General features: G+C 40.3%; 1 protein-coding gene across 13 annotated transcripts in view; it reads right to left on the bottom strand.

Moving 5' to 3' along the window:
- The window catches only part of DMD (dystrophin), a 1,973,025-nt gene that overhangs the window by 671,939 nt on the left and 1,273,842 nt on the right, over window positions 1–27,244 (bottom strand). For all 13 annotated transcript variants that reach the window (XR_014470468.1, XM_083174338.1, XM_083174337.1 and 10 more), the window contains one exon: window positions 20,480–20,706. Coding sequence is in view for 12 of the 13 variants with exons in the window: in XM_083174338.1 (XP_083030464.1) it covers window positions 20,480–20,706 (227 nt within the window). In the remaining variant the exon portion in view is untranslated. The remainder of the gene's footprint in view (window positions 1–20,479; window positions 20,707–27,244) is intronic.

Raw genomic sequence — 27,244 nt, 5'->3', positions numbered from 1 at the left:
ACATTTGTGAAAGTATAGCTGTGAAGAGCTATGTCATCTGCTTAATAAATTCAGCTAAAAACAAATTATTTTTCTCTTTACAGTATTTGATGTTGTCAGCTGCATATACATATTGGGCCTGATGCCGAACTGGCTGTACAATATACCTGTTTGCCAAAATGAAAGAAGCACCAGGACCTCAGTAAGAGCCACATGGGCCTGGGTATTAAAATATTCAAGGGCCTAGAGTCAGTATGAGAGGATCGGTGACCAGTGTTGTGTGGGCGTGGCCAAAGACACTTGGGTGTATAATCTTATATCTCTCTTAATACAAAAAAACTAAAATTGGATAATTTTGAGAAAAAAAACTAGAAAAAACTATTTAATATTTAAGATTTGCCAGCTAGGCAACTGTTCAACATACTGCCAACGTGATGAAGCTATTATTATGTACCGGCCTGGAGCTGTTGATCCATCTGCCTCATTGTTAATCTGGCCCATAGTAGTACCCATATGCTTTGTTTGCATCTGACCCCTGCCTTTTGAGAAAGCTGTCTAGTTGTGCAGTGAAACGAGTTGAGGAAACTGGTGATTTTTTTAACCAGGGACCCTGGCCACCGCTGCTCTTTTTTCCTGGAAGTTGCTCAATGTTTGGTTGCCACTGAGCTGCTATTGAGTTACTACATCCACTATTGAGCGTCCCTGTACACTGCAGTGCAGGCTATCGGTACAGACTTTGGCCATCGGCATGAGACACATTTCAGCTCTGTGCCCCTAATTTACATCCAAGGGACCGTCTGGCTGACACGGATCAGCTGCCCACTGACTTACATCTTTCATCAAGGAATATACATGTCTTTTGCTCAGCATGCCTGCAACTCAGGATTGAAATAATCAACCACAGTACCTATTTGAAAGTATTTCTTCCTTTGAACTAAGGGCTTAGTGGATTATAGAGGACTTTCAGTAACCTACATGAAATCGGTGAACTGAACTATTTGAGCATCATTTATATATTTATTTTTGCTTATCAGTGTGCAGGTGTTCTGGACGTTCTGTATAACATATTTGCATATGATCATTATTTACCATATGGCTATATACTGAATGCATTTATTGTAGCTTTTTTTAGGTTTTATTGTATTTCATTTGCACTAAAATTTTAACAAAATGTGGAACAAACAAACAAACGTTAAACCATTTCTATCATAATTTTGTCTCTGTTTTGTATACCTATCAGGACTTAAAAATCTTCTGCTAATGTTTTGATATCAGATACGATAGGAGATCTTCAGAGGTGTGGAGTCCATGTCTTCATTGGTAAAAACTGTAAATGGAGCATTTTCACTGCCTCGGATGTGGATCATTTTCACTGCCTCGGACTGTGACCAGCAGTTGCAAGTGTTCCATTGGCATTCCTCCACTGTTCCAAGCATGGGTTATATTTTATTTATCAGGTAGAAAGTTACTTATGTTTATGAAATAACATTCCTAAAACACAACTCAAATATCATGTCAAATGTGCTCAACAACGGCATCACATAATCATAACCACAGCTAAAAATACATTCAACAAAGTACTGGGCAGAAGGAAAGCATTTGTTTTCTTTGCATACAGTACATTTATAAATAGATACTGTAGGAGCCAAAAGGACAAAGAGGGGGGAATACAGTGGCATTCAGTGTTTATTCATGTATTTAGAGAGCTTCAAATGACCTAGATTTATCAATTTTAGCAATGTGATTTTTGTAGCTCTCACTCAACATATAATTTGCACAAAATAATTTAAAATGTTTAAAAGTTTAGTAACTTAGAACTCAAGACTCTATTTTTTTCAAATAAAACAATGGCTTGGATATCTGGAAACAACTACATGAAAACTTTACCAGGCAGTGCTTGCTGATGATGTGACTCCTAATAAACACACACAGTTGTAATACAGGTCTACAGTGTGTCTGAGGTGTAGGCAGGGGCGGATTGGGAAGGAAAACCAGTCCAGGATTTTTTTTGAATCAGCCCTAATGGGGGTGGGGTATGGTAATCGGTGGGAACTCGTGAGGGGGCGGGGCAGTCTATTCTCAGATGCAAGAGCTTTTACAAAGCTAAAAGTGCCAATGTTTGTTTGTTTTGATGACGGGGGCAGGTGTGACCAGGAGATAGTGAGTAACGGGGGGGGGGGCAGGTGTGACCGGGAAATAGAGGGTTATGGGGAGGGCAGGTATGACCGGGAAATAGCGGATAACTAGGAGGGTAGGTGTTAAAGGGAAATAGCTGGTATCTAGGGGGGTAGGTGTGACAGGGAAATAGCGAGTAACTAGGGGAGTAGGTGTGACAGGGAAATAGCGGGTAACTAGGGGGGTAAGTGTGACAGGGAAATAGTTGGTGACTAGGGGGGTAGGTGTGACAGGAAGATAGCAGGTGACTAGGGGGGCAGGTGTGACAGGGAGATAATGGGTGACTGGGGGGGGTCAGGTGTGTCAAGCAGGTAGTGAATGACTGGGGGGAGCTGGTGTGACAGGAAGCTATAGATAGATATTAGAGAAACTTAAATGTACAGATCACAAAAAAGTAAAAACAAATCTATACATATATATATATATATATATATATATATATATATATATATATATATATATATATAGAGAAGGAAGGAGGCGGCACTCGACAGGCTGAGATAGACAATGTCCTTTAATCCTACAGTATCGGGGTTACCCCCCGTCGTCAGGGATGGACAGCATGGAGTGTGTACGCTGTCCATCCCTGACGACGGGGGGTAACCCCGATACTGTAGGATTAAAGGACATTGTCTATCTCAGCCTGTCGAGTGCCGCCTCCTTCCTCCTCCATATCTGTTGGCCCCCTGTGGACTTGCACCTGGATGGCACCGCAGCATTTGTGAACTTTGCATTTGACTCAAGTAAGTCATTTTTATTAGAGTGCCGGATCCTTGTTCGATATATATATATATATATATATATATATATATATATACATACTTCCCAAATGGTGGTATAGCGCCTAAATGAAATGTCCATGTATCACACCAAAGTTCATAAAACCAGAAATGTTGGATTTCCAAGTAGGTTCTTTATTCGACTCTTTTACAGTTCAAACAATGTCCCAACGCGTTTCGTCTAATACAGACTTCATCAGGGGAAATAGTTCATATTCTTGCAAAAAGTATCCAGACGTGATATACCTAGCCCTTAGAAGGCTACAGCAAATATTCCTGGAGCTGGATCAACTATCAGCCCTTACTCATTAGAGGACATCCCAAGATACCGCTCCTTAGCAGGGATTAGAGATGTATTGTATCAGCCCGAATAGGTGAAATCTAAACTATCCTGTGCATTCAGCGCTGGACCAATTATTTTTATCCTGCAGGTAAATCCACCACAACCTGCAGGATAAGGAGCTCAGATAGGAGGATTAATCTGCTGATATCAGTACTGGAAATTCATTTGATATATGTCTGCATAAAAAGAATTGGTCCAGCGCTGAATGCACAGGATAGTTTAGATTTCACCTATTCGGGCTGATACAATACATCTCTAATCCCTGCTTTGGAGCGGTATCTTGGGATGTCCTCTAATTAGTAAGGGCTGATAGTTGATCCAGCTCCAGGAATATTTGCTGTAGCCTTCTAAGGGCTAGGTATATAAAGTCTGGATACTTTTTGCAAGAATATGAACTATTTCCCCTGATGAAGTCTGTATTAGACGAAACGCGTTGGGTCATTGTTTGAACTGTAAAAGAGTCGAATAAAGAACCTACTTGGAAATCCAACATTTCTGGTTTTATGAACTTTGGTGTGATACATGGACATTTAATTTAGGCGCTATACCACCATTTGGGAAGTATATTGTGGGTATTGTTTCCTAGCCCTCTGGAAACCTGGTGGTTAAGCAGCCGCAACTGGAATTGGAGCTTTTTAATTCGAATTGTGCATATAAGCGCGAGAGGAGTATTGGGGATAATATATATATATATATATATATATATATAAATAGATACAGAGTACCACAACACTCGCCATCTCTGCAGATGGGGAGCAAGCAGCACTCACCATTCCCAGGTTGGGGTGAAGTGGCCTGTGACCACATGCTCTAATAAATACAAATACAGAGACTCAACACTCACCATAATGAACTAACTCACCTTAGTATACAATTAATCAAATAAATAATGGGGTTTTAGTGCATGAATTGATCAATACATTTAAGCTTGCTGCTGATTCCAGCTCCCCTTTCAAAATTACCTCAGAGCAGTGCAAATGGGGAATAAGGTCCACTCCTTCCCAGGCTGCCAGCAACAGACACCTCCGCTGGCTTCAGCATGCTTCATGGTTCCAGGCTTTGGGTGGCTAGCGGGCGGAGGTAATTCACCAGACTAATGGCACTTTTACCCGTGGAGGTGGCAGACCCTGTTTGCAGCATCCATCAACTTGACTGTCCCCCCACAGCACTACCCTCGGCAGCGGCAGCAAAATTACTGGCAATCATGAAGAACTCTGCCTGATGTCATATGAATGGCTGGCTGCAGAAGGCTGTCAGTATGGCAGCTGCTTCATAGCTGCGACCTCTCCAGGCCGCTCTCAAGGTCATAGCTGAACAGCTCCGCCTCCTTGAGCAGCTGAGGAGCTCAAAAAGGTGGAGATGCCCAACTATGACAGTGAGAGCGGCCGGGAGAGGCCGTGAAGCAGCTGCCGTACTGACAAGCCTCCTGCAACCAGCCATGCATACGCAGTCGATAGCTGCATTAGGCCCTTTTAACAATAATCGTGTACCAGCCAGGGGAGCAAGTGACATTCTGCTCCACTGCTCTGCTCCCCTACCCAGCCCACCATTGTATACGCGGCCCCAGGTATACGCCATTGTATACGTGGCTCCAGTTGTGGCAGCCATGTTTAGTATGTATCAGCCTTGCTCGGGAGGAGACTGGTCACTAAGAGGGGTGCAGGACCCGACCCATTGGAAAATATCCTGGCTTCCAGGCGTCCCAATCCACCCCTGGGTGTATGGCCGTACCTGATATTGCTATATAAAGGTGTGGTTCAAAATGTCCCTGCACTCTCCTCACTAAGGGCGAGATGTACTAAGCCTTAAAAAGTGATAAAATGGAGAGTGATACATCACCAACCAATCAGCTCTTACCTGTCATTTCTCAAACCCAGCCTGTGATATGGCAGGTAGGAGCTGATTGGCTGGTGTTTTATCTAACTTTTATCACTTTTCAAGATTAGTACACCTGGCCCTAACTGACCTAAATAAGCTGAAACATACCTGGCACCATCAATTTTCTTGTTACTTTTCTCACCCAGCTCCTTCTTGTGGTTGCTGACTGAATCTCATTAAACCTTGCATCTTCAGCAATTCTCAAATTTATCATACATTCAGAATTTAAAATCAATCTCATACTGTTCTTGCAAATCTTCCATCATTACCATAACCATTTTACTATGTACTCTTTATTACAAACTTGCCTTCATCATGTGATATTTTTAAATCCTCTTCTGACAAAACACCCTTTAACTACTTTACCTGGATTGGTCTCTTAACTACTGTACATCATAAAAACATCAAAACCATGGTGGAGAAAGAATCCAGTTCTCTAATGAAACCATCTTATCTCTTAGAAGTCCAACCCGCTTATATTTTTTCGTCTTTGCATTTCTGTAATTTTTTGGCCCCAGGTCTATTTTGGACCTGTCATTGCACATCAACATAGGAGATGGACAAATCTCCAAATTTAGCTATAGGCCCCAAAAATGTAATTTCCCACTTCTCGCTACCATGTTTTTAGCTTTTGAAGTTTCATGTCCAGTTCTTATCCAGCTACAAAGGAGATAGACTGATTGAACCCATATTTTTGTATACTTACAAACATCACAGAAACACATACACACTTGGCCTCATTTCTAAAATACTGCTTTCAGCTACTTTTAATACTGAGCTGGTAATTCTTTCTGGCAGATTAATATCTGGAAGGGAGATTGCTCACAGAAAATTGCAGTGACCTTTGCAAATAATTTCATAGGTGAAATGTGATTATTGGATGTTTTTAGAAATAATTTACCACACAGTAAATTGTATTAACATTCTTGTGAGGTGTGAAGAGTGCTTCTTGAGCTCAGTACTTGAATTATTATCTATGCCTATCTAGTTATTTAGATTTATTTCATTACAAGTTGTAATATTGCATCTATCAAGTCAGTTAATATAGTATTTGGTTTGAAGAGGAAATGCTTTATATTTTGTCGTTGCTACATATAGGGCAAAAATTACTAAGATGGGAATTCATATGTAATATTGCTATGGACAACCAATAAGAATCTACTACTTATTTATTTAGCACCTTCTAAAGGGCCCCTTACACTTGTGAGATTTTGTGAGATTTGACCCAATCCAGGTGGATTGAGTCAATTTATCTGTCAAAATCTGATGTGCCTGTCTGACAAAATCGTATGTGCCTGATGTGTAGGACACAATCCACAATCCTGTGCCATTGGGTATAACCAAGAGATTGTAAGAGATTGATCCTCCTGCACATAGGATAAATCTCGAGTCAATCAGGTTCAATTTGTTGAACAATAAGTTGAACAAGTGTAAGGGGGCCCTAAAAGATAATATATAGCATCTGATTGGTTGCCCATAGCAACATCCCATCTGAAATAGAACTCTCATTTTAGTAAATGTTCAGCATTTTTCTATTATTCTATTCTATAACATTGTGCTATACAGTTGTATACAGTTCATATTGTCAACTGGTTAACCTTATATTTGGCAACATAGCAAATTTTTGCAGAAGTAGGAATATTGGTGGAAACATTGATGGCCAAGGCCCTACCTTATCAAAACCTGAATGCCATGGTTCTGGGAAGAGCTTTCATCTAGGTCCCCGCTATTTAGAAATACCATCCTGTATTTTAAAACGATATATGAAAAACTGCTTACATAAACATCCATTGTTGGCTGGCCTCCTGCATTTTCTTTCACACTGATTACTCCTGGAAACTGTATCAGAAAATAGCTGAAGATTTGAGAAACTTTTTGGGAAGTAGTTGATCAGATACGTGGTTTGCTTTTTTAATTATTGTTATGGCCCATTATTTACAGTAGATTCCATTTATAAATTAATCAGTGATTTGAAAATACATCATGGTCTGCGATATTGGTACCTTAGAGTAGTCTGCATGACCATCGTGTAGTATCTATGCCCTTCCCATCGTACTTTATTAAGCCATCCCATTGGATATGCTGCTCTTCCAAAAGGATGATTCTATGGCCAACAATGGATTGAATTGGATGTAGAATGTAACTATACATTGTGCTGTTGTACAGCAGATCATGTACTGTGTATGTTGGTGCAATGAATGAGTTAATTGCATTTCCATATTAGTGGATTGTATTGTAGACACTTGTAGACACTTGAATGAGCAGCTGTTTGCACCATGTGGTATGAATTAGACACTTGTAGCAATCCCAATACTGGTTCCGATTTCAGTAATAGGGTTTGTAGAAGTTCTTGTGACCCTTAAATATATATATTTTATGTTTGTGGACAACATTAATATTATAATGAATGTGCAGTGAGAGCGACACATCTTCCTCTGCTACGGAGAAAGGGAAGTACTTACACCAGGGTATAGAAGGGAATAAGAGTATTGGGGAAAGATGGATCTGTGGGGGGGGGGGGCAGGGTTTAGGTGTCTATGTGATGTAGTGGGATGTGACATGATGTGACAAAAAAGCTTAGAAGGGGCAGAGCAGGGTGAATGGGGTGGAATTGGGTTCCAGCAACTTCCACCTTGGTCCTGCACAGCATATTTCTAGCATAAAAGTATTACAGTTTGCAGGGGGGTGCCAGAAACCCTATCGTGGCCCTGGCTCTGCCTTTTGGGGGATGGTAGAGTGGTAATTATCTCCAGGAGAAAGAGAGGCACAAACACACACACATCAATTCCCCTGATGAAACCCATTGCAGCACGCCACAATAGGTGTGTAGCTTTGTGATAGGGGGAGTGGACAGACCAGGGCTGTAGCAAGGGCGGAGCCGGCAGAGCACGAGCTAGGGGGCCAAAAGTTCAAAGGGCACTGGAGCCGTGCATTGCAAACTCTGGCGCATGCCCAGCTCGTCCTCTCCCCCGCTTTCTCGTTGACTCCCCGGCTCGCTTGTCGACTCCCCCCCTCGCCTGCCCGCCAGCTCCTGTGTCCTGACTCCTGCCGCTCCAGCCCGTGGCTCACAATATCAGCTCTGTGAGCTACAGCCGGGCGGAGCAGGAGTTAGGACTCAGAGCAGGTCTGTTTGCCACTATTTTCAAGTCTCCCTCTGGACCATGAGCCAATAGGCTTTTATGGTCCAGGAGCCAATCAGGAGCGACATTGGTGGCTGCTGGACTGCGAGCTCCTAAAGCTCGCGGTCCAGCGGCAGACTTGAAAATAGCAGTGGATAGACCTGTTTTAACTGTACAGTCGGGCAGCGCACCGCTCTCTCTGCCCGGCTGTAGGAGCGAGCCACAGTAGGATTTCACCTTCCATTTGGCAACGAGCAATTTAAGTCCCCCTTGGCAACAAGCTATTTCAGTCCCCCTTGGCTCCTGGCAATGAGCATGCAGGTAAGTGGCACTTATGTGTCAAATATGTAATGGACATTACGGTATGTAATGGGCAATATGATGTGTGGCACAATGTGCAATGGGCATTACGGTTTGTTATATAGTATGTATGCTATGAGCACCGAAGCACCTACAGACGGAGCCCCTCTCATTCAACTCCAGAGCCTGCCAGAATGTCCCTGCTGGTGAGTGCTCGCTCCATCAGACTGGGACGCTTGAGCGTCTCACATGCGCGCACGTCCCAGTCACTCGGTGGCGGAAACCTGCCCGTCTTCACATCAGGGAGATGGGCAGAGTTAGGGGAGGTGGTGGGGACCAGCGAACGGCAACGGGAGGTGGCAAACGGCAGCAGGGAGCTCCATTGGAATGGGGTATGCATGTGTCTCATGTACCTGTGCCCCCTTTCGATGGATGACGGGGCCTGGCGGCTGGCAAGTCGCCAACCCTCACAACGCTGAGACTGGCTCCATTTGTAGCTACACCACTGGGACAGTCCAAACCCCTTTTTTGGCACTTCAGTGGTCTGGAAGTGCTGTGGCTGCAGTATCAGCTCTTACGCATTGACATGAACCGGGTGCTCACCTGGCTTCTATCGGGAAACAGTCATTAGGTCGACCCCGGAAGGTTGACTGTCCCCAAGGTCGACAGGGTTAAAGGTCGATATGGCTCAAGGTCGACATGACTTAAGGTCGACATGGGCCAAGGTCGACATGGTTTTTCACTGTTTTTTGAGCCGACATGTGCCGACAGGCTCTATTTCATGCCCTACCATCCACTAGGGCGTGGTGGGAGAATAAAATAGTGTGCCGAGCGCAGCGAAGCACCGTGCCCGAAGAATCGCGAGCGAAGCGAGTGATGCGAGGGGCTGCGGTTCCAACTGTGTCCATGTCGACTGTGTCGACATTCGGGCAAAAAAACAGTGAAAAACTCATGTCGACCTAATGACTGTCGACCTAAAACCATGTCGACCTTGGCCCATGTCGACCTTAAGGCATGTCGACCTTGAGCCATGTCGACCTTTAACCCTGTCGACCTTGGGGACAGTCGACCTTCCGGGGTCAACCTAATGACTGTAAACCGAAGTCTGTTCTGACAGATGTACCGCTTCCCTTCTATCACTGAGCAGGAGCCAGCATTTTGGTGTCAACATTGAGAATACAGTATATGTTTGCCTTTGTAATTTTTACAGCATTAAGGAGACACAGTGGTATTATATGCTTAGAGACCCTAATGTCATGTGGTTGGACACATGTTTGTAAAAAAAAAAAAAATCTCTTATTTGTAGGCACTGTATAGTAAAAATGAAACGTAAACAATAAAAATGTTCAAATTGTAAAATTAATCCACAATTAAAGTTTTATGTTACTTTGCTATTGCAGGGGTTGAACTAATTTTAGCTACAGCCATAGCAACTATGCTTCGTAGAACACTGTTGTCTAGCAACAAGGAAATTTTCAGATGTTTCTAAATTTCATTGCAATTTACAATTGATGTCCTGTTGTTATAGATTCAGAATTGAGAAGTCGGATAAACTATTATCCAAACTATTTTTAGTTAGCAATAAATTATTCATCATGCAATCATTTAGACTTTGAATCAGCTGTATAATGACGTAAAGCAGTGTGAAAGAATAAAATAAACATACAGGAAATCTTTTCACCACTATGTAAACATAGAAACAGAATTTGACAGCAGATAAGAACCACACGGCGTATCTCGTCTGCCCATTTTATTCCTAAAAAACTCATATCCGTTCAGGACATCACCTGTTAGTTGTGATCATATTTTAGTAACAGAAATAAAACTTTATAACAATTAATATATATACAGGTCGAGTATCCCGTATCCGAATATCCGTTATCCGAATTATTCCGAAATACGGACATTCCAGAAAGTGAAAAAAATTTTTTTTTTTGCTAAAAACTCACTGGGGACATATGTAACAGCATCACTGGGGACATGATATGTAACTGGCACTCTGGGCGGGATGTTGTAACATCCGCGGCCCCCTTCGCCGGCTACCGCATTATTAATAACGGCATATGCTATAACATATGCCGTTATTCATGCAAGGGACAGCTCTTGCGATAAGCGCTGTCCCTTGCGATGCGGTGCCGGCGCTGGACTTCCGGGTCTGTGACCCGGGAGTCCATCTGCGCATGCGCAGACCCCGGCGCCGGCCGCAGGGCACGCTGGGAGGGATCCGTGACGGATCCCTCAAACAGCGCTGCGGTAAGAAGCCCATAGGCTTCTGCAGGGATTCGCCAGCTTTAGCTGGCGATTCCCTCCGCAGCGCTGACACTGCGGAGGGGGCATATAGCATATAGAAATGCGGTAGAAACCCCGAAAACGGGGTTTTTACCGCATTTCTGCTATATAGCATCCCGCCCTCTATATGTGCAAGACAATGATTGCTTGGCATTCAAATTCAGTGCTGAGATAGTACACACATTTTGTTTCACGTTTTGAAACCTTGTTTTTTGAACAATTAAAATATGTTTGTGTGTATTTTATGTGGTAATAAAATATATTTGTGTGTATATTATGTGTTTATACAGCATAAATGCAAGATACTTCAAAATACATCATTGAAATATTAAAATATTCCGAAATACGGAATAATCCGTTATCCAAAATTCTCCTGGTCCCGAGCATTTTGGATACGGGATACTCAACCTGTATATATATATATATATATATATATATATATATATATATATATATATATATATATATATATATATATATATATATATATATATATATATATATATATAAAACTACATGTTTTAATATTTGAATATTTTATTCAAATTAGTAAATTGGGCTGTACAACTGCATTCTATTGAATGCCCTTTCAGAGGAGGTTTTCTATGCACTGAATGTTCCCCAGACAATCACATTCAAAATCAGTGTTTGGCTATCATTACTTCTAATACCACTTTGAAATCTAAGGCTGGGTAATGTGTGTATAGCTGACATGTCTGGGAATAACATTGTTCACAGACAAATCTTTACAGCCGTTCAGCATGGCAGATGCCGATAATCCTTACAGATACATCTGCCTGTGAGTGCAGATGGCCTAGCATCCGACCCATATGCTGGACGCAGGTACCGCTGTCAAGCACGTCATAATTCGGCAGCAAATTGAAATGCTTGCCCAGTTGTGATGTCTGGATAGACATATAGGGGAAAATTGACTAATATAGGAGTTCTATTTTCCATGATCCAGTTAAATATGCCTGGCCATCATATTCAAAGCTGCTATGGCCGACTAATGTACCGATATATCTGCACCACCTCTGCTGCAGGGCTATCCTGTCTTTGAATGACATTATGTATCATTTATCGATCAAGCAAACAATGTATCAAGGACCTTATTCTGGCTGACTCGCAGCTTTGCGAGTTCCCCAGACGCTGCTTGCCCCCTTCCCTCGCACACCACAATCCCCAGCACAGCTGCGAATGGATGATTTGCATAATCATGCATTCACAGCCTTGGGTGCGGGGGAGAAATTATTTGGTGGTTGGCGACCATTGAATGATTTCACTAATGCTCGCAGATCTGAGACAGCTCTGTGGTGTCTCAGATCTCCGAGAGCCCTGTGCGGGAAGTGGGAGCGCAGCTGACATTCCATGGATATGACCGGCATTTTCACGAGAATGCCCCCCCTCCACCCCCCCCCCCCCCCCGCCTGGACTTCTGTGTGCGAGCGCTGTAGCTGCTCGCACACAGCGGCTGCAAATGCGCATAAATAATTATGTGGATGCGCAGTTGCCAAAAATCGGTCCCTTGACCGATTGAATCAGAATCATCCCCCAAGTGTGTATCTAGTCTTAGAGACATAACTCATTAGATCTTATGCATTTTAGTTATGTTGTATTGTTTTTTGTATTTTCTTGGACTTGCCATTTTTTTTAAAACAGTTTTTTGCAACTGACTTTTACAACATTATATGCAGCTATGTCTATTAATTGTTTTGAATTGGATGTGGACATGTTTATTTATCAGCCATGTCTTCCAGCTTTAATATAGGTGGAGATAGAACTATCTTCAGCCAATCACAAAATTTACAAATTTAGCACATAATATAATGTTTCAGCATGCGAGAACGCTAATTTTGTGGTATAAATGAGACATTTACTCTTATAAAAGGTTAAAGTGTGATTTGTATCTTCTTTCAGTCATGTTGACATGTTTATAATCATGGTTTATGTTTTAAAAGTGATTCCCATGACATTTACAATGTCAACATGTTCAACATATTGGCATTATAAATGTAGTCAGTAATAATGCTGATGGCATTATTTTACTTTAACCACCACCACTTAATACTCATATTTTCAGAATGTAGACATGCATATTGTTGCCATTATGAATATAAAACAACAGTCTGAATATCGACCTTGTGACTGCATACCAGCTAAACATTTCTAACAACAAGTTTTACTTGAGAGCTCAAGTAATGACTGGCTCGTACAAACAATAATTGGGAGTCACATAATAACTAGGTGTAACAATTGTTTGGTTATGAATAGAAGACATGAGCCCCACCTGCCTTAGAAGTGTGAGATAGTCAGGACTGTCAAGACATATGGCAGACTCAGAGGCCATGGCAAAATCAGGGAGTCATGACTATAACAACCCTGGAAAAAAGAAAAACACTACCGTGTTTCCCCGATAATAAGACACTGTCTTATTTTTTTTTTTTCACTCAAAAAAGACCATAGGTCTTATTTACGGGGGAGGGCTTATTTTAAAACATGCCCCAGTCCACCATCTCAAAATTGAACCCAGTCATCCATCGTCCACATGCCCCCACATTCTTGATGGCCCCAAACCTGTTTGTTTACCGGAACTCCGTACGGTACGGTATTGATGGCCCCAAAACATCCGTCGGCGCTGTGTGCTGCACAGGCTGTACTGACCAGCAGCCGCGTGATGTGCGCAGCGTGACATCACGCCGCGCCTACCGCAATGCATCCCTGGGAACGGGAGCCACGGTATTACCGTACAGGCGAGGTGAGCAGGGCTGAGCAGGGCTACACTTTAACAACTGTAAAAAAATCTATGGGAAATTTCATAGGTCTTATTTTCGGGGGAGGGCTTATTTTGGACGAATGTTCCAAATCTGGGGTAGGGCTTATTATCGGGGTAGGTCTAATTATCGGGGAAACACGGTAGTACCACTCACCAGACAGAGAAGCATTTCTCCCAAGGCTCGGTATATGCATCGGAATCCCAGTCTCCTGTATTCCAACAGGGAGGAGCACAAAAATCTGCCCCCCCCCCCCCTTACTCGGGAGAATAGCCTATGTTGGTTGGAAGCACGGCTGTCAGCAGTCAAACATTTGGGATTTTGGTGCCAATATACTAGCCATCGGGATCCCGACTGTCAGCGAGTCATCTAACACCTATGATGGCCTGCAGGGCACAGGGCCCGGGGGATGGTACCATCACTTCCCAGAAGCCAGTGCAATTGTCTTCCTCCTAGAGAACAGTTTTCATTGTCAGAGATGGCACAGGGCAGCATAGAGCCCTGTTCTAGTTCTGATTTCTCCTTCTCCGCAGATGGTCTGGGCCCTTAATGACTTGGTCCTGGCTAAATAGCATTTGCTACCACACTCTCCCAGCACCCCTAGAGATAGAATAATGTTATTGGTGTCAGTCACTGAGGAAGAGCGTTTGTTCACTATTACCACGTCTTCCTCCACCTAGCAAACAGAGAAGTGTAATTATCCTTATACTGTATGTCTGTTTGTAGTGGTATGTGACAGAAATCCTAGCACTCAAAAAGTAAAGTACAAAGCACTTATTAGTCTTAGCATAAATCTTAAGACACCTTATCATAATAAAATATAAATCTCCTGTACTGTACAAGTTACTTGTCAAATTGTCTATTGTACTGTATATCTATTCTATATCTCACATCAGTGCTGTCTAACATGTATCTCATGTCCTAAATATATCCCAGCATGTCTCTCCTTTCATTAGGTTACAGCTTGAGTCTTCCTTAAAGCTGGGTACACACTATGCGATTTTCGTTAACTACAGTATATGCATGATAGTTAGTAATACTATCGTGCATACTGTTTAGTTTGTATGCACTATAATTATATATTAATGATGTGCGCTCCCGCGGATTGTTAATGGTCACCCTTAAGTCTGAATATGCAGTAAAATCTGACAATATCGTCAGGGACTACATGTTCAACGGGGTCCCGGTGACGTCACTAAGGCCCTTATTCTGATCGGTGCGGCCCGATCAGAATATGCGGCCAGGACCGTGCAGGCGAATCCCCGCCTTCCATACGGATCGCCACCTCCGTCCGTACGCGGATATGTGGCGGTCCGCATGAAAGTGGACGGGGATACGCCTCCTCCATCTTGGGAGCTGCCCCTGCATTCGATGGTCGCCGAACATCGAATGCAGGGCCGCACACTCCACCAGGTCCCGCCACCCAAGACCACACGGACACTTGTCCGTGTGAAATCATGTATGGGGGCGGGCAGCTGACATCCGGCGATGTCAGATGCCCGCCCCCTACACACGCGTCACGGCTTCATTACCATGCATACGCCCCGCGTTTGCATGGGAACTCCCATGAAACGCGGGGCGTATGCATAGGGTAATGAGGCTAAGTAGCCCCTCACGCCCCTCTACGCCCCCTGTGCGGTGTGTAAAGAATACGTGCGGCGAAATCGCCTGCACATGCGCAGAGTGACCTCTGCACATGCGCAGACGATAACCATCGGCAGGACGACCGCATGCGGAGAAATCCGCACCGATCAGAATAAGGCCCTAAATGACTAAAGGATATTGGTAACAAATATTGTTCAGTATTTGCCCATGGGTCACTCATTTTGCAGCACCGCCGATATTGCTAACGATATTGGCGGTGCTGCTTATCATGTAATGTGCACAGGACATTATGTAACATGTCTATTACAGCAGCCAATGTGTTATTGGGGCAGATGTATAAAGTCTTAACAAGAGATAAATGCAAGGGTGATAAGGAGAGATAAACGTCCAGCCAATCACCTGCTTTGCAGGTCTTAAGTGTGCATAAGAAAAAGGTAAATACTGTTGTTTACAAAACCAATTTTGCTTTCAAATGTGTGATATCCTCATTGTGAATAAATGATAAACTAAAATATTGAAGGGTTAATTAAAATATTTCATTAACCCTCTAAATGCCAAGTGAATTTGTCAAATTAGTTGTGAAAATTGCAAAGCAAAGATTTGTATTCATGATAATGACCTGTAATGTTTACCCTATATAGAAAGGTTATATAGTATTTTTTTACACAACATTATTTATTTGCATTTATAAAACAAATGTGAGCCACGCTGGCATTTTTAGTGGATATTTTGAACATCTCTTCCAGAGATGTTGGTATTCAGAGGGTTAAACATGGCTTTATTCTCACTGTAAGTTTCTGAGGGTAACTTCACATAAACGGGCCCTAAATTGTGTATGCTCCCTCCTTATGCTGCCACCTTAAAGCATAGACCAAAATTTTCATTATAGCAAAGTTGCTGGTAAAATAGGGTAACATTAATCCATTTTAATGATCTTTGTGCACAGAACACACCTGGTCACAAATGAGTCTGGCATTACTAATAAGGAGCACTGTATAATTTAATTGGATGCCTTTGTACAGAACACACAGTAATAGTAAACTAAATATCACTGTACTGAGTGTTATTGCTGGTGAGTGCTGCAGGCGATGTTGGAACTGACACAGAAAGCTATCAGCCTACTTTTGCACTTACTTTCCTTTATATTATGTTTTTGTTTGAGCTACAAAGTACGAGAAACATACATTGGCCACCGGGATATTTTGATGTTTATTAGCCTTAGACTTGATTTTAATATCCATATGTACAAGGCATTAGATATTGGGGTAGTAGTTTAAAGGGAACTGTCAGTGCTTTAGGAAATAGTAGTTTCAAATATAGCCTAATACACAGCTTTCACGCATTATTGAAAGTGTTTGTATTCAAGCCAGCTAACAGACCTAGACAGTTTCAAATTATGAAAGATCTATCAAGCAATAAACAATAACCCAATACATTTCTTTACATTTGTAATGATTAATGTATTTCAAAGCAATAAATAGCATCATTATTTTTACTCTAGGCTGCTTAATTGTAATACTCTTTGGGAGTGTTTGTTGTAAATACACAAACACATTAATTCTAATGACTGAAAAACATTATCTTACATAATAAAGCTCCTAGTGTACTTTTTTTTTTTGTTAGCGTTCCAAAGGAGGTTAACATTAAATTCACTTGAAGCATTTAAAGCTTAGTAAAAAAAAAAAAAAACATCATAAAACAATTGCGGCTTAGAAGAAAGTATTCAGTGTTTGAAGAGACAAAACTAAATAAAATAATCCTTGAGCAGTTAGGCAATTCATACAATTAAACAATAAGCCATAATATAGCTTCTGCTGTAAAAGTTTTCAAAGGTATATGTTGGGTAGACTATAGTGTGGGTTGTTTAAATAACTACCTGGATCTAAGATTTACTGTAGCTTGTACTGGAGTTGGGTTAATATAGCATCAAAATAATCAGCAAAGTGTACACCATAGACACCATAGACACAAACAACACACCTACAGTAGAAGAGTTGCATTGAACCTAGTGGCTCATATGGTGAATTAAGGTTAGTTGTATGAGGACAACAAATAAGGATCAAACAGGTGGATTAAAGCTCATGGGTTGGGGCTCTCCTCCCTCAAACAATCCATAGCACTATGCTTTTGCAGCTAAATGCAGGTTGCATCGATAGAGTACCTTGGCGCATGCACAGTCTACCAATCAATGCTCAGCTGCATGAAAATTGGCACTGGGTACAAATTTAAATCAGGCTCTAGGTCTTTTGGAATTAGGTTTAGTACCTGTGTCAAATTTAAAGTAAAATGACTGCCGACATACTGTGGATGAAACCAGAGAAAGAGACTTTGGGAGTGTGGGCAGATACACGTGATAGTACGTAGGGGCAAATGAAACCGACAGACGAAGGCTGCAAAGGGTGGTGAGGTTGTCAGAAAAGATCATTAGGACTGTCCTCCTCCCTGATCAGGAGCTATACGTGGCCAGGGTCAAGAAGCATGCAGGGAAGATGACAGCATATAAGCTGCACCTGCACAGGCCACAACCTGTTTGTAATGCTCCGATCCGGAAGACGCTACATGTCCATCCCTGCAAAGTGGACCAGAACCACTAAAAGCTTCATTCCATTAGCTGTCCACCAACTGAACAATGTATAACATGTGACTTGTAGATTATATGTGACATGTATGCAACGTGTCTACTAATTTTATAGGGCTAATTGGATCCTGCCCTTAAAAATTAATATACCTTTTAATGCAGTGTATACTAAGATTATATATATAAGATAAATAAGACAGTATTTTCAATACAATAATACTAATTATTAAGCAATAAATACTACTGACTGGCTAAGAGGTGTTATAGCTTAAATATAAACTGGATATGGAGTCATAAATATAAAGTTTAGTGCATATTTCAGAATGATGTGGAAAGTGAAAACTTTGCCGTGGCCATCAGTTGATGTTGATAATCATTCTGACAAGCTGTGAGAAGAACACTGTTTTTCCCACACAATAAAACTTTTATGAACTATAGAGATGTGCTGAGCATGCATGCAAAACACCCCATTGTAGTGTGAACATGTGCATAAATTGTACCAGACAGAGTATAGCTTAGCTGCTGCATTTATAATAAAATGTTTTCAATAATTTTATGATTTGGCAAAACCAATATAAACATGCTGTACTACTGATATTTATCTGTTTTAGCCATTTTTGTTTAATTCACACTAAAAATAACACTTGCTTATCTGTGCAAAACATAACAATGCATTTTGTCAGTGCTATGCGGGTCTGAATTTCTGGAACTGGCACATTCCATCTTTGAAAACCATCTTTGGAAAACCAGACTTTGAATGTAATTTTTAAAAATTTAAAACTAAGAATCTACAGAATGAACATAAAAAAAAAAAATGCAAAAATAGAGTGTAACAACAACATCGGAATTTTCTTATAAAGACCGTGGAAAATCATATAGACTTTCAGTGAGAAAAAGTCTGGGTGATTTCCCACAATAAACCCTCAGAATGTATCCTCCTAGACCCTAATAACATTTAAGTAACCTCATCCTGCAAAATCAATTCCCATTTTTGTGTGTGGTGGTGTAAATTTCTGTGCATTCATTTGCCTTGCCTAGTGCCCTTGTCTCAATGTGCCCACAAAAAAACCCCACATTTACTGCATATTCGTGTCCTCTCCGGGGCTCGCTGCGCTCGCCACACTATATAATATTAACTCCACTCCCACATGCATAATGGGGGTATGACGTGGATAGTGGGTATATGATCCATTATGTATTAGTACAGCTCCTGTTACGTAAAATACGTACTTTACGTAAATTACGTAATTTGCCTAAATTACGTAGTGTGAGTAGCCAGCATAGTGGTGTATTGGTATTCTCAATACACCACTACGTAAACTACGTAATGGGCGCCCTGCTAATACATAAGTACCGAATAATTATTTCTGACCATTTTCACAAGTGTGTATTCACAACAAGGTAGTTGGATCCTAGCGATTTTTGAGGTGCCTTTAATAGATTAAAATACTAATATAGACAGCTTCATATAATCTTAATAGACCCGGTATATGGTTTTGATAGATCCAGGGGATAATCCCGGTCAATTTCTCTGTCTTACTCAAAATATAAAAGCAATATATTTAATACAGTACGGATAGTGTAATGGTTAGCATTACTGCCTCACAGCACTGAGGTCATGGGTTTGATTACCACATGGCTCTAACTGTGTGGAGTTTATATATTCTCCCCATACTTGCGTGGGTTTCCCCCTGGCACTCTGGTGTTCTCCCACAATCCAAAAATATACTAGAACAGTGGTTCCCAAACTGTGTGCCGTGGCTCCCTGGGGTGCCTCGGGACACATGCAGGGGTGCCCTGGGTTGGTAGTCCAGGACCAACTCAAATTATTAATGGTTAATTATTTATAAGCAAAAGCAATGCTGGTGGCTGCCATTAATAAAATGTGTACAAACAGAAGCAAATCCTGTCCTTTACCACATACCTGACCCAAAGAATCACATATAAACCCAATCTAATAAATTTATTTTTGGCCTAGGGGTGCCGTGAAAAAATTTTGATACTCTAGGGTGCAGTGATTCAAAAAAGATTGGGAACCCCTGTACTAGAAGGTTAATTTGCTCCCAACAAAATTAACCCTAGAATGTCTGTGTGTATGTGTACATGTGGTAGGGAATTTAGATTGTAAGTTCCACTGGGGCAGGGACTGATGTGAATGTTCAAATATACTCTGTAAAGCGCTGCGGAATATGTGTGCGCTATATAAGAAACTGTTAATAAATAAATAATACAGAGTCAGAGACTGTCCAGGATGAGTTCTCCCTTTTTAGATATGTGCTCTGGTCAACAGCTCTGCATGAATTATCCCCCGGATAATTCTCTAACTAGTGATCTACAGTATAGTATGGTGGCTGTAGGACAAGTTTATGTTAGTTAAGGAAACGCCTTCTAAAAACACATTAATTAATAACCACAATCACTGCACCCTAAAGTTTGGTGAACGGCATGTAAAAACAATGGTATAATTGTATACTTTAAAAGATAATACGAGGGCTGAATTTTAAATCTTTTATTGGCCTATACCTTCCCCTTTCAAATAGTGTTTTATTGAAAATATAACACTAACAGTATAGAAGAATCAATGGAACTAAAAACATGAATTTCTTATCAAATCAGAAATTCGCCATCAATAAGTAAAAAATATTCACGTGAATGTAGCCTACCTTTTGTTTTATAATCATTTCATTGATTTCTTCCACATCCCCCACTGTCACAATCTGAGCCTTTATCACACGATCTAGTAGAGTAAGCCAATCTTTTAGCTCCGAGCAAGTCTTGCTGAATTCAGCCAGTGCTGGCACCTCCAAGAGAAGTGACGATGGCATATCTGCTGTACTGGTGCCTGTTGTTACAAGGGTCTGAGAAACCACAGAGACTGCTTGGACAGGACCTGTAATAGATCACCAATTGTTTAGTTTTGATAATAAGACAAATATCATGCAGGAAATTTTTATTTTTAACACAGAATTTTTTTTCCTGTACTGGTTAGTATGCAAAAGAAATAAGATTTTTTTTTGTGGGGAGGGGGTAGGGGACATAAAGTATAATTCAAATATAACAAATATTCTATTTGCATCAAATCATTTTTAAATATTTTATTATAGGTTTAATAAATATAAAAAATACTAGCAGTATACAGAAGTGTTGAGTATGTACATTTGTTCATTTCATTTTTTTTATAACATACTTATACGAGCCCATATACACACAAGACAATATTTTCAGTAAAATATATTGTTGAACAATTTCACTTGAACTTTTTAGCGTCGTAGACAAACAATATTGTGCATACACACTGAACAATGTAATGAATGATGATGAAGAGCGATCTACTGTAGCTGGAGTCTAGTAATATGCAGCTTTTTGTGAAGGACATAGCTAAATCTGTACAGATGACAGAAACTCTCGTTAATAACTCATGGAAGGGAAGATTGTTTATTGCATACACACTGGCCAATATTTTGAATGATATTGTTCAGAAGGGCCAAAATTATATTGTTCAAAATATCGCCTAGTGTGTACTCAACTTTATTCATCCTATCACAAACAGTTTACTAAAAATACTATATAACAAATGGCTAATGTAGCTTTTCACCTCTATGGAGAGAATTCAAGTGTTTTGTACACTCGGTGGCCACTAGATGGGGCCAAACAGAGGAATTTAAGTGCTGCTCCATTCGGGAGCAAACAGCCTCCCTTGCTGACATTATTGTTATGTTGGTCCATTATTTTGACAGATTGGTAACTATTAGAATCATGAAATAAAACTCTGTGCTTTCCATGTTTGCAGGCCTGTAATATACAGGACCAGAGTTACTGGACATAAAATAATTTTATCATCAGAAGGCTTCCATTCTATCTCTAGGAAATGTTTAATGTCCCTTCTCCACTTCTACAATATTAAATTACTAGTTTGCCATAATGATTAATTTCAACTTTCTTTGCAATCAGGTGACCGTAGCTAAGAACTCTAACCATTAAAGACAGATTAGCTTGCTTTTAATAAAATAAGTTGCCACCACTACTCAAAGAGCATTTAAAAGCATTTATAAAATGTTTTAACTGAACTCCTGCCTCAGCACAAACAGGCAACATTTAGAAGAAATGATAACCCAAGCAAGATATTTCAATTAAAATAAAAAGAGAATGTAGCATGTACAAAAATAGTTCTGAAAGTGCCAACAAATATAACACTTTATCTCTAGTTTATCTCTTCTCCAGGCTTAATACATCTGCCCCATTATTAGAGAAACCTGCGTTGAATGACAGTGTCTTTTTTTATTTAATTTGTTTTAATTTTCCAAAAGTTTACATTTTATTTTTTAACTGACTCTGGTATTTGAGCAACAAGTAAGTGGTTACTTTTTGTAGCAAGCTACATTATAACATTAATGGGAACTCAGAAAAGTTGGTGTAGTCCTTAGCATAAAAGCCTCATCATAAAAGCCCTGATGTCTTGAGCTAAATTCCTGACTTAGGCACCAGTTGGTGTTGAGCATGTATGTTCTTCCCTATGTGTGGGTGGCTTTAATCTGGCTGCTCCAGGCTCCTCCCATATGCAAAAAAACATACTGGTAGATTAATTGGCTTCTGAAAATATATTGGCACTAGTGTGTTTCCATCAGATAGGGAATATAGGGCCTAATTCGCAGCCTAGTGAACAGGTAAGCACAGCCCACCACCACAATGGAATGATGATGCCCCTAAAAAGTTAGCTGTAAAATATGTATGCATTATATAAATTATTTAATAATAATATTAAGAAACATTATACAGTATATATATATATATATATATATATATATATATATATATATATATATAGATGGAGCCTTCTTCAACTAGCCTTCTCTGGAGAGCCATGGCTCATCAAGGCTTATTGTCCTCTATTGTTCTCGGCTGCAATACAATGCATAGAACAATACTGTAGGGCAGTGGTTCCAAAATCTTTTTGAGTGACGGCACCCTGAAGAATTTCTTATTGAAAATTTTTAGAAAAAAATGATTAAATGAAGTAAATTGTTTGTATACAGATGGAGCAGGCCTCTTCCTTGCTGGCGAATCGCCAGAACGTCAGCTGTAGATCATCCTTAGGTTTCAATATATGAGGAGAGCCATGTTAATTTGTCATAGTTCAGGATTGGCAGCTCCCAGCACTGGTTTTGCCCATTATAATTACCATAAACAATTTGCATTGGTTCTAAACCACCAACCCAATGCACCCCTGCAAGAGTCCAGAGGCACCCCAGGATGCCACGGCACACAGTTTGGCAACGATTGCAGTAAGGGAATAGCAAAGGATTAGGTCCAACAGCTCTGGCTCACTTAATCCTATTAAAGGGCTAGATACGGATGGCTCTGTCTATCTATCTATCTATCAATCAAACTGAGGAAGCCGCCGAGCTGTGACAGGCGGAGAAATGCGTTTTTTGTGAGAGGAAATGTTATGATAAACTTTATTATAGCGGTCCAAAACTGTTCTTTTTTACCAAAAATTTAGAGACAGTTGAAGACCATCTAAATCACTGGGGCAAACGTTCTTTGTAAGTTTTCATATACCAGCATAGTGTTATTTTATGCCTTTAAGGTCAGTCTGATTCCACCCTAGGATTCTATCTTAACCAATTTTCCAGCCTGCTGATACAGCATTTTTATGTTTATGTATTTGCCCCTAGGCTAAACTTTACTGTTTAACACCATGTAACACAAACTTTTTTATTCTGCGTTAGTTACAGTTGAATTTGTTGATTCTGCTATATGACTGCTATGGTAACATTTAAAGCCTAGAGAAAGGATTCACAATTGGCTGCAAGTATGCTGTATATTGCTTATGTCTATTTTAAAAATGTATTTTTAACAGTATTTGCATAATGCAACTAAATCCCTAAAACAAATATTCCAGAGAAGGATTGAGAAAAAAAAAATAGAAAACGAGATGTAGTTTTACTTCTGCTCAATTCTAAAAAAAAATTTAGATTTTAATGTATGACTATTTACTGTGTTTTATTATTTGCGTAAACCTGGTATTAAAGCTGAAATATAAATAATCTAATAACCCAAATTAAACAAATTATGTTAACCCTCAAATATATGTATGTGAAAGCTAGATAGTCCTGTTATACAGTATATACTAATTTATACCTCTAAAATTGAATAGATTATCATATACAGTACATCCCTACAATCTGTTAGCTCATACATTATATCATTAGCAGATCTGTTTCCACCAGATGGATCATCTATACTCCATTAATAATGAATATTTTTTTCTGATGATGAACAAAACAATGTCCATTTATGTGAAGCTGAACTGAAGAAAGATAAAGGAACTCTATTCTTTAAATCAAATTCATATATAATAGAGAATATATGAAATATTAGGTAATCAATATCGTTCAACAGAGAAGTAATCATTGACAAGCGAATCAGTGATGTTAACACCAGACACAAGTTTTTGTCATGTGACTACGAATTAGAGGAATGCAAAAGAATATGTTTTAACCTGGGGGTTTTGGAATGCAATGCCCGATGTCAAAACTCCAGGTACCTAACTCTGAATAACCAACTACCTATAGATCGTAGTGTACTTATAGTAATTAAAAGATCAATCAGACTCAACAAAACTTTTTTTACACAGTTAACTACTAAAAATTCCCAAATCTTCAGGACAAACTCCTATGGTAATCATCATAATTATATAATCGCTCTTTTTAGCGTTCATTACTCTGAATCCTCCTCTTCGCTATTAGGTGGACTACTATAGGGCTCAGTCTTAGGGGGTATTCTGATTCAATCGGTCCCCACCCTTTAATCAATGACTGCTTTGCTCTCTGCTTCCTTTGCAGTACCTTACATAAGGATCAAGATGCCCATGGAAAAATTAAAAACGTAACTTAAACCTCTACTCAGCTGTGTTACTACTTCAGGATTCCTGAACACTACATTTCTGGGAAGAAAAATAATGGATGCTCCATGAAGGAGACCAGAGCCAAGAGTTTGTGTAAAAAGACATGGCTGAGGTGAATTATGGTGTGTGTTGGACTCCCCAGATTTTAAAATATGGATGTGGTTGGCGCAGTCAGGTCCCTCTCCTCAACTGGTACCCCTGGCTAGTGCTATCCTGTAGTTACAGCCCTATTACTATGCCATTATTTGCACACTCAAGTAGTTCTGTCAATACACTTCTCCTGTGCACTTTAATTCCATTGAATGGGAAGTTCATTGTGAAATTTAATGGGAGGGACACCAACAATAAAACCCACAGCTACAGTATGGCTTTTTGTTATTCAATTATAAATTGATGTTAACATGTGCCTCAGTGGTACAGTAATTACAATAATGTGGATGAGTGCTTTTTAAAAAACATGTCCAATATAGACATTATTTAACAGGTGATTTTATCTAACGAGCAAAAAAATGGGTTAAGATGTGTTATGTGTGTTAGGTATCGATGTGAAAGGAGTTTTTGACCTTACAAATCGGATTTTCAAGTGTTTTTTCTAACTTTTTACAAACAAGTATACAAACGAAAAAATCACCATGTATAACAAAATACTCAACTTTGGGGTTGAGGATGACTTTCCATTTCTTTCTTGTATTTCAAATAGGTTTTACTCTGACTTAACATGCAACATACTAACTTGTCATTTCTAATTTAAATTGCGAGGGATTAGCGAGTGCACTGCATGAAAATATCCCACAAAATGCGCATAGTATTAACCCATGAGTACAGGGCATTGGTCCTGCCGCTAATTGAAATGACCCGAGTGATATAAAAGGCCTACTTTAAAAGCATAAATCAATGCATCTCTATAGAGATGTGTCTTCACTGGGACTGACAGGATCACAGGATCACTGCTATACAATTAAATTGAATTTAGCATTTTATTTAAATTTAGTAGACTCCTCCTGAACCACATTTTAGATGCAGTTATGTTTTAAAACTGCTTGCAAAACGCTGCTGTCATGGTTTTAACTTCTGGTTACCGATTTGCATCATCCTCAAACCCAATGTCCCACAAGTCTATAGCAGTGGTTCCCAACCCTGGTCCTCAAGTACCCCCAACAGTGCACGTTTTCCAAGTCACCCGACAGGTGCACTCATTATTCAGGCATATTTAAAAAGATCTAAAGGTGGAGCTAATAAGGTCACTTGTGATTCTGTGTGGAGACCTGCAAAACATGCACTGTTGGGGGTACTTGAGGACCAGGGTTGGGAACCACTGGTCTATAGCATAGACTAGAAGACAGCATTAAAGTGAATTCTCTCACACATTGTGATCTATTCAGTGATAAGCAAAATAATATTTAGTCAGTAGACATTTTAGACATATTCTTATAATAAGGAATAAAAAACTAAGGGAGTATCACCTAAGTCATTTTTAGAACTACTGATCCGGTTCCAGAGGCACAGTACAGTATCTGTGCAACATTGCCTATAATAACCCACGACAACCAGATTAGGTTATATTTTTCTACCGTATACAAATATAAGCACACATTTTGATATGCTGTTTACTTGCACAGCTATGTGTACAGACTTTTTCATAACTAGATGTCATTGGGTTTATATTAAATGAATAGTGTTTTAGCAAAAGTGGAGAGAGATTGTGGGATGATGAGCAAACGATGGAAGGAAAAACAGACCATTCCCGGGCGGCATTATCGCAAGCTATATATCTCATATTCTCCTTTGACATGCACTGTATCAAATGCGACCCCATTTCCTGTAGTTGGGAGGGGGCCAGAGTCGGATTTTGTATGTGCAGCAGGTCAGACCTCCGACTCCAATCCTATACGCACAGGACACGCATTGAACCCTATGTGATGTCAAGCACATCCAATTTGCGACTTGGTCTGATTTCACCTGATTACTTGGCCCAATTTTTTTTATTCGGAATCTGTGAAATTGGCCAAAATTGGACCATTGTATGGGGGCCTTTAAATAAACAAACAATCAAAACCCCTTGCAGTGCTGTAAACAACCAGTTAATATCATGGGGTACCTTTGTAAGTCCCAAAAGAAGAGAAGCAGCATTTATAATATTAATATTAAGATTAAATAAATCATGATAGCACTTTCAAACAAAAAATGAAGTAAATAAATAAGGCCAGAGAGCCTTGGGTTTGTCAAGTTTTTTGTCCCGAATTTCGACAAAGTTGACATGGACAACTTATCGGTGCACTGCGTCCCCTCGCATGGCTCTCTGCGTATGCCATGCTTCAGCACACTATCTCCCTCCATGCCCTAGTGAAGTGCTGGGCAATTGCGGCCCTCCAGATGTTGATGAACTACACATCCCTGGATGCTTTGCATTAGTTTTGCTATGTGGCCATGCTGAAACTGATGCAAGGCATGCTGGGATGTGTAGTTCATCAACATCTGGAGGGCCGCAATTGCCCAGCCCTGCCCTAGTGGATGGTATGGC

The sequence above is a fragment of the Crinia signifera genome, chromosome 2, assembly GCF_055691185.1.
Source record: "Crinia signifera chromosome 2, ASM5569118v1, whole genome shotgun sequence".
Classification (NCBI taxonomy): domain Eukaryota; kingdom Metazoa; phylum Chordata; class Amphibia; order Anura; family Myobatrachidae; genus Crinia; species Crinia signifera.
Note: the sequence above shows the minus strand (reverse complement) of the source record. Positions and strands in the feature narration are given on the sequence as shown.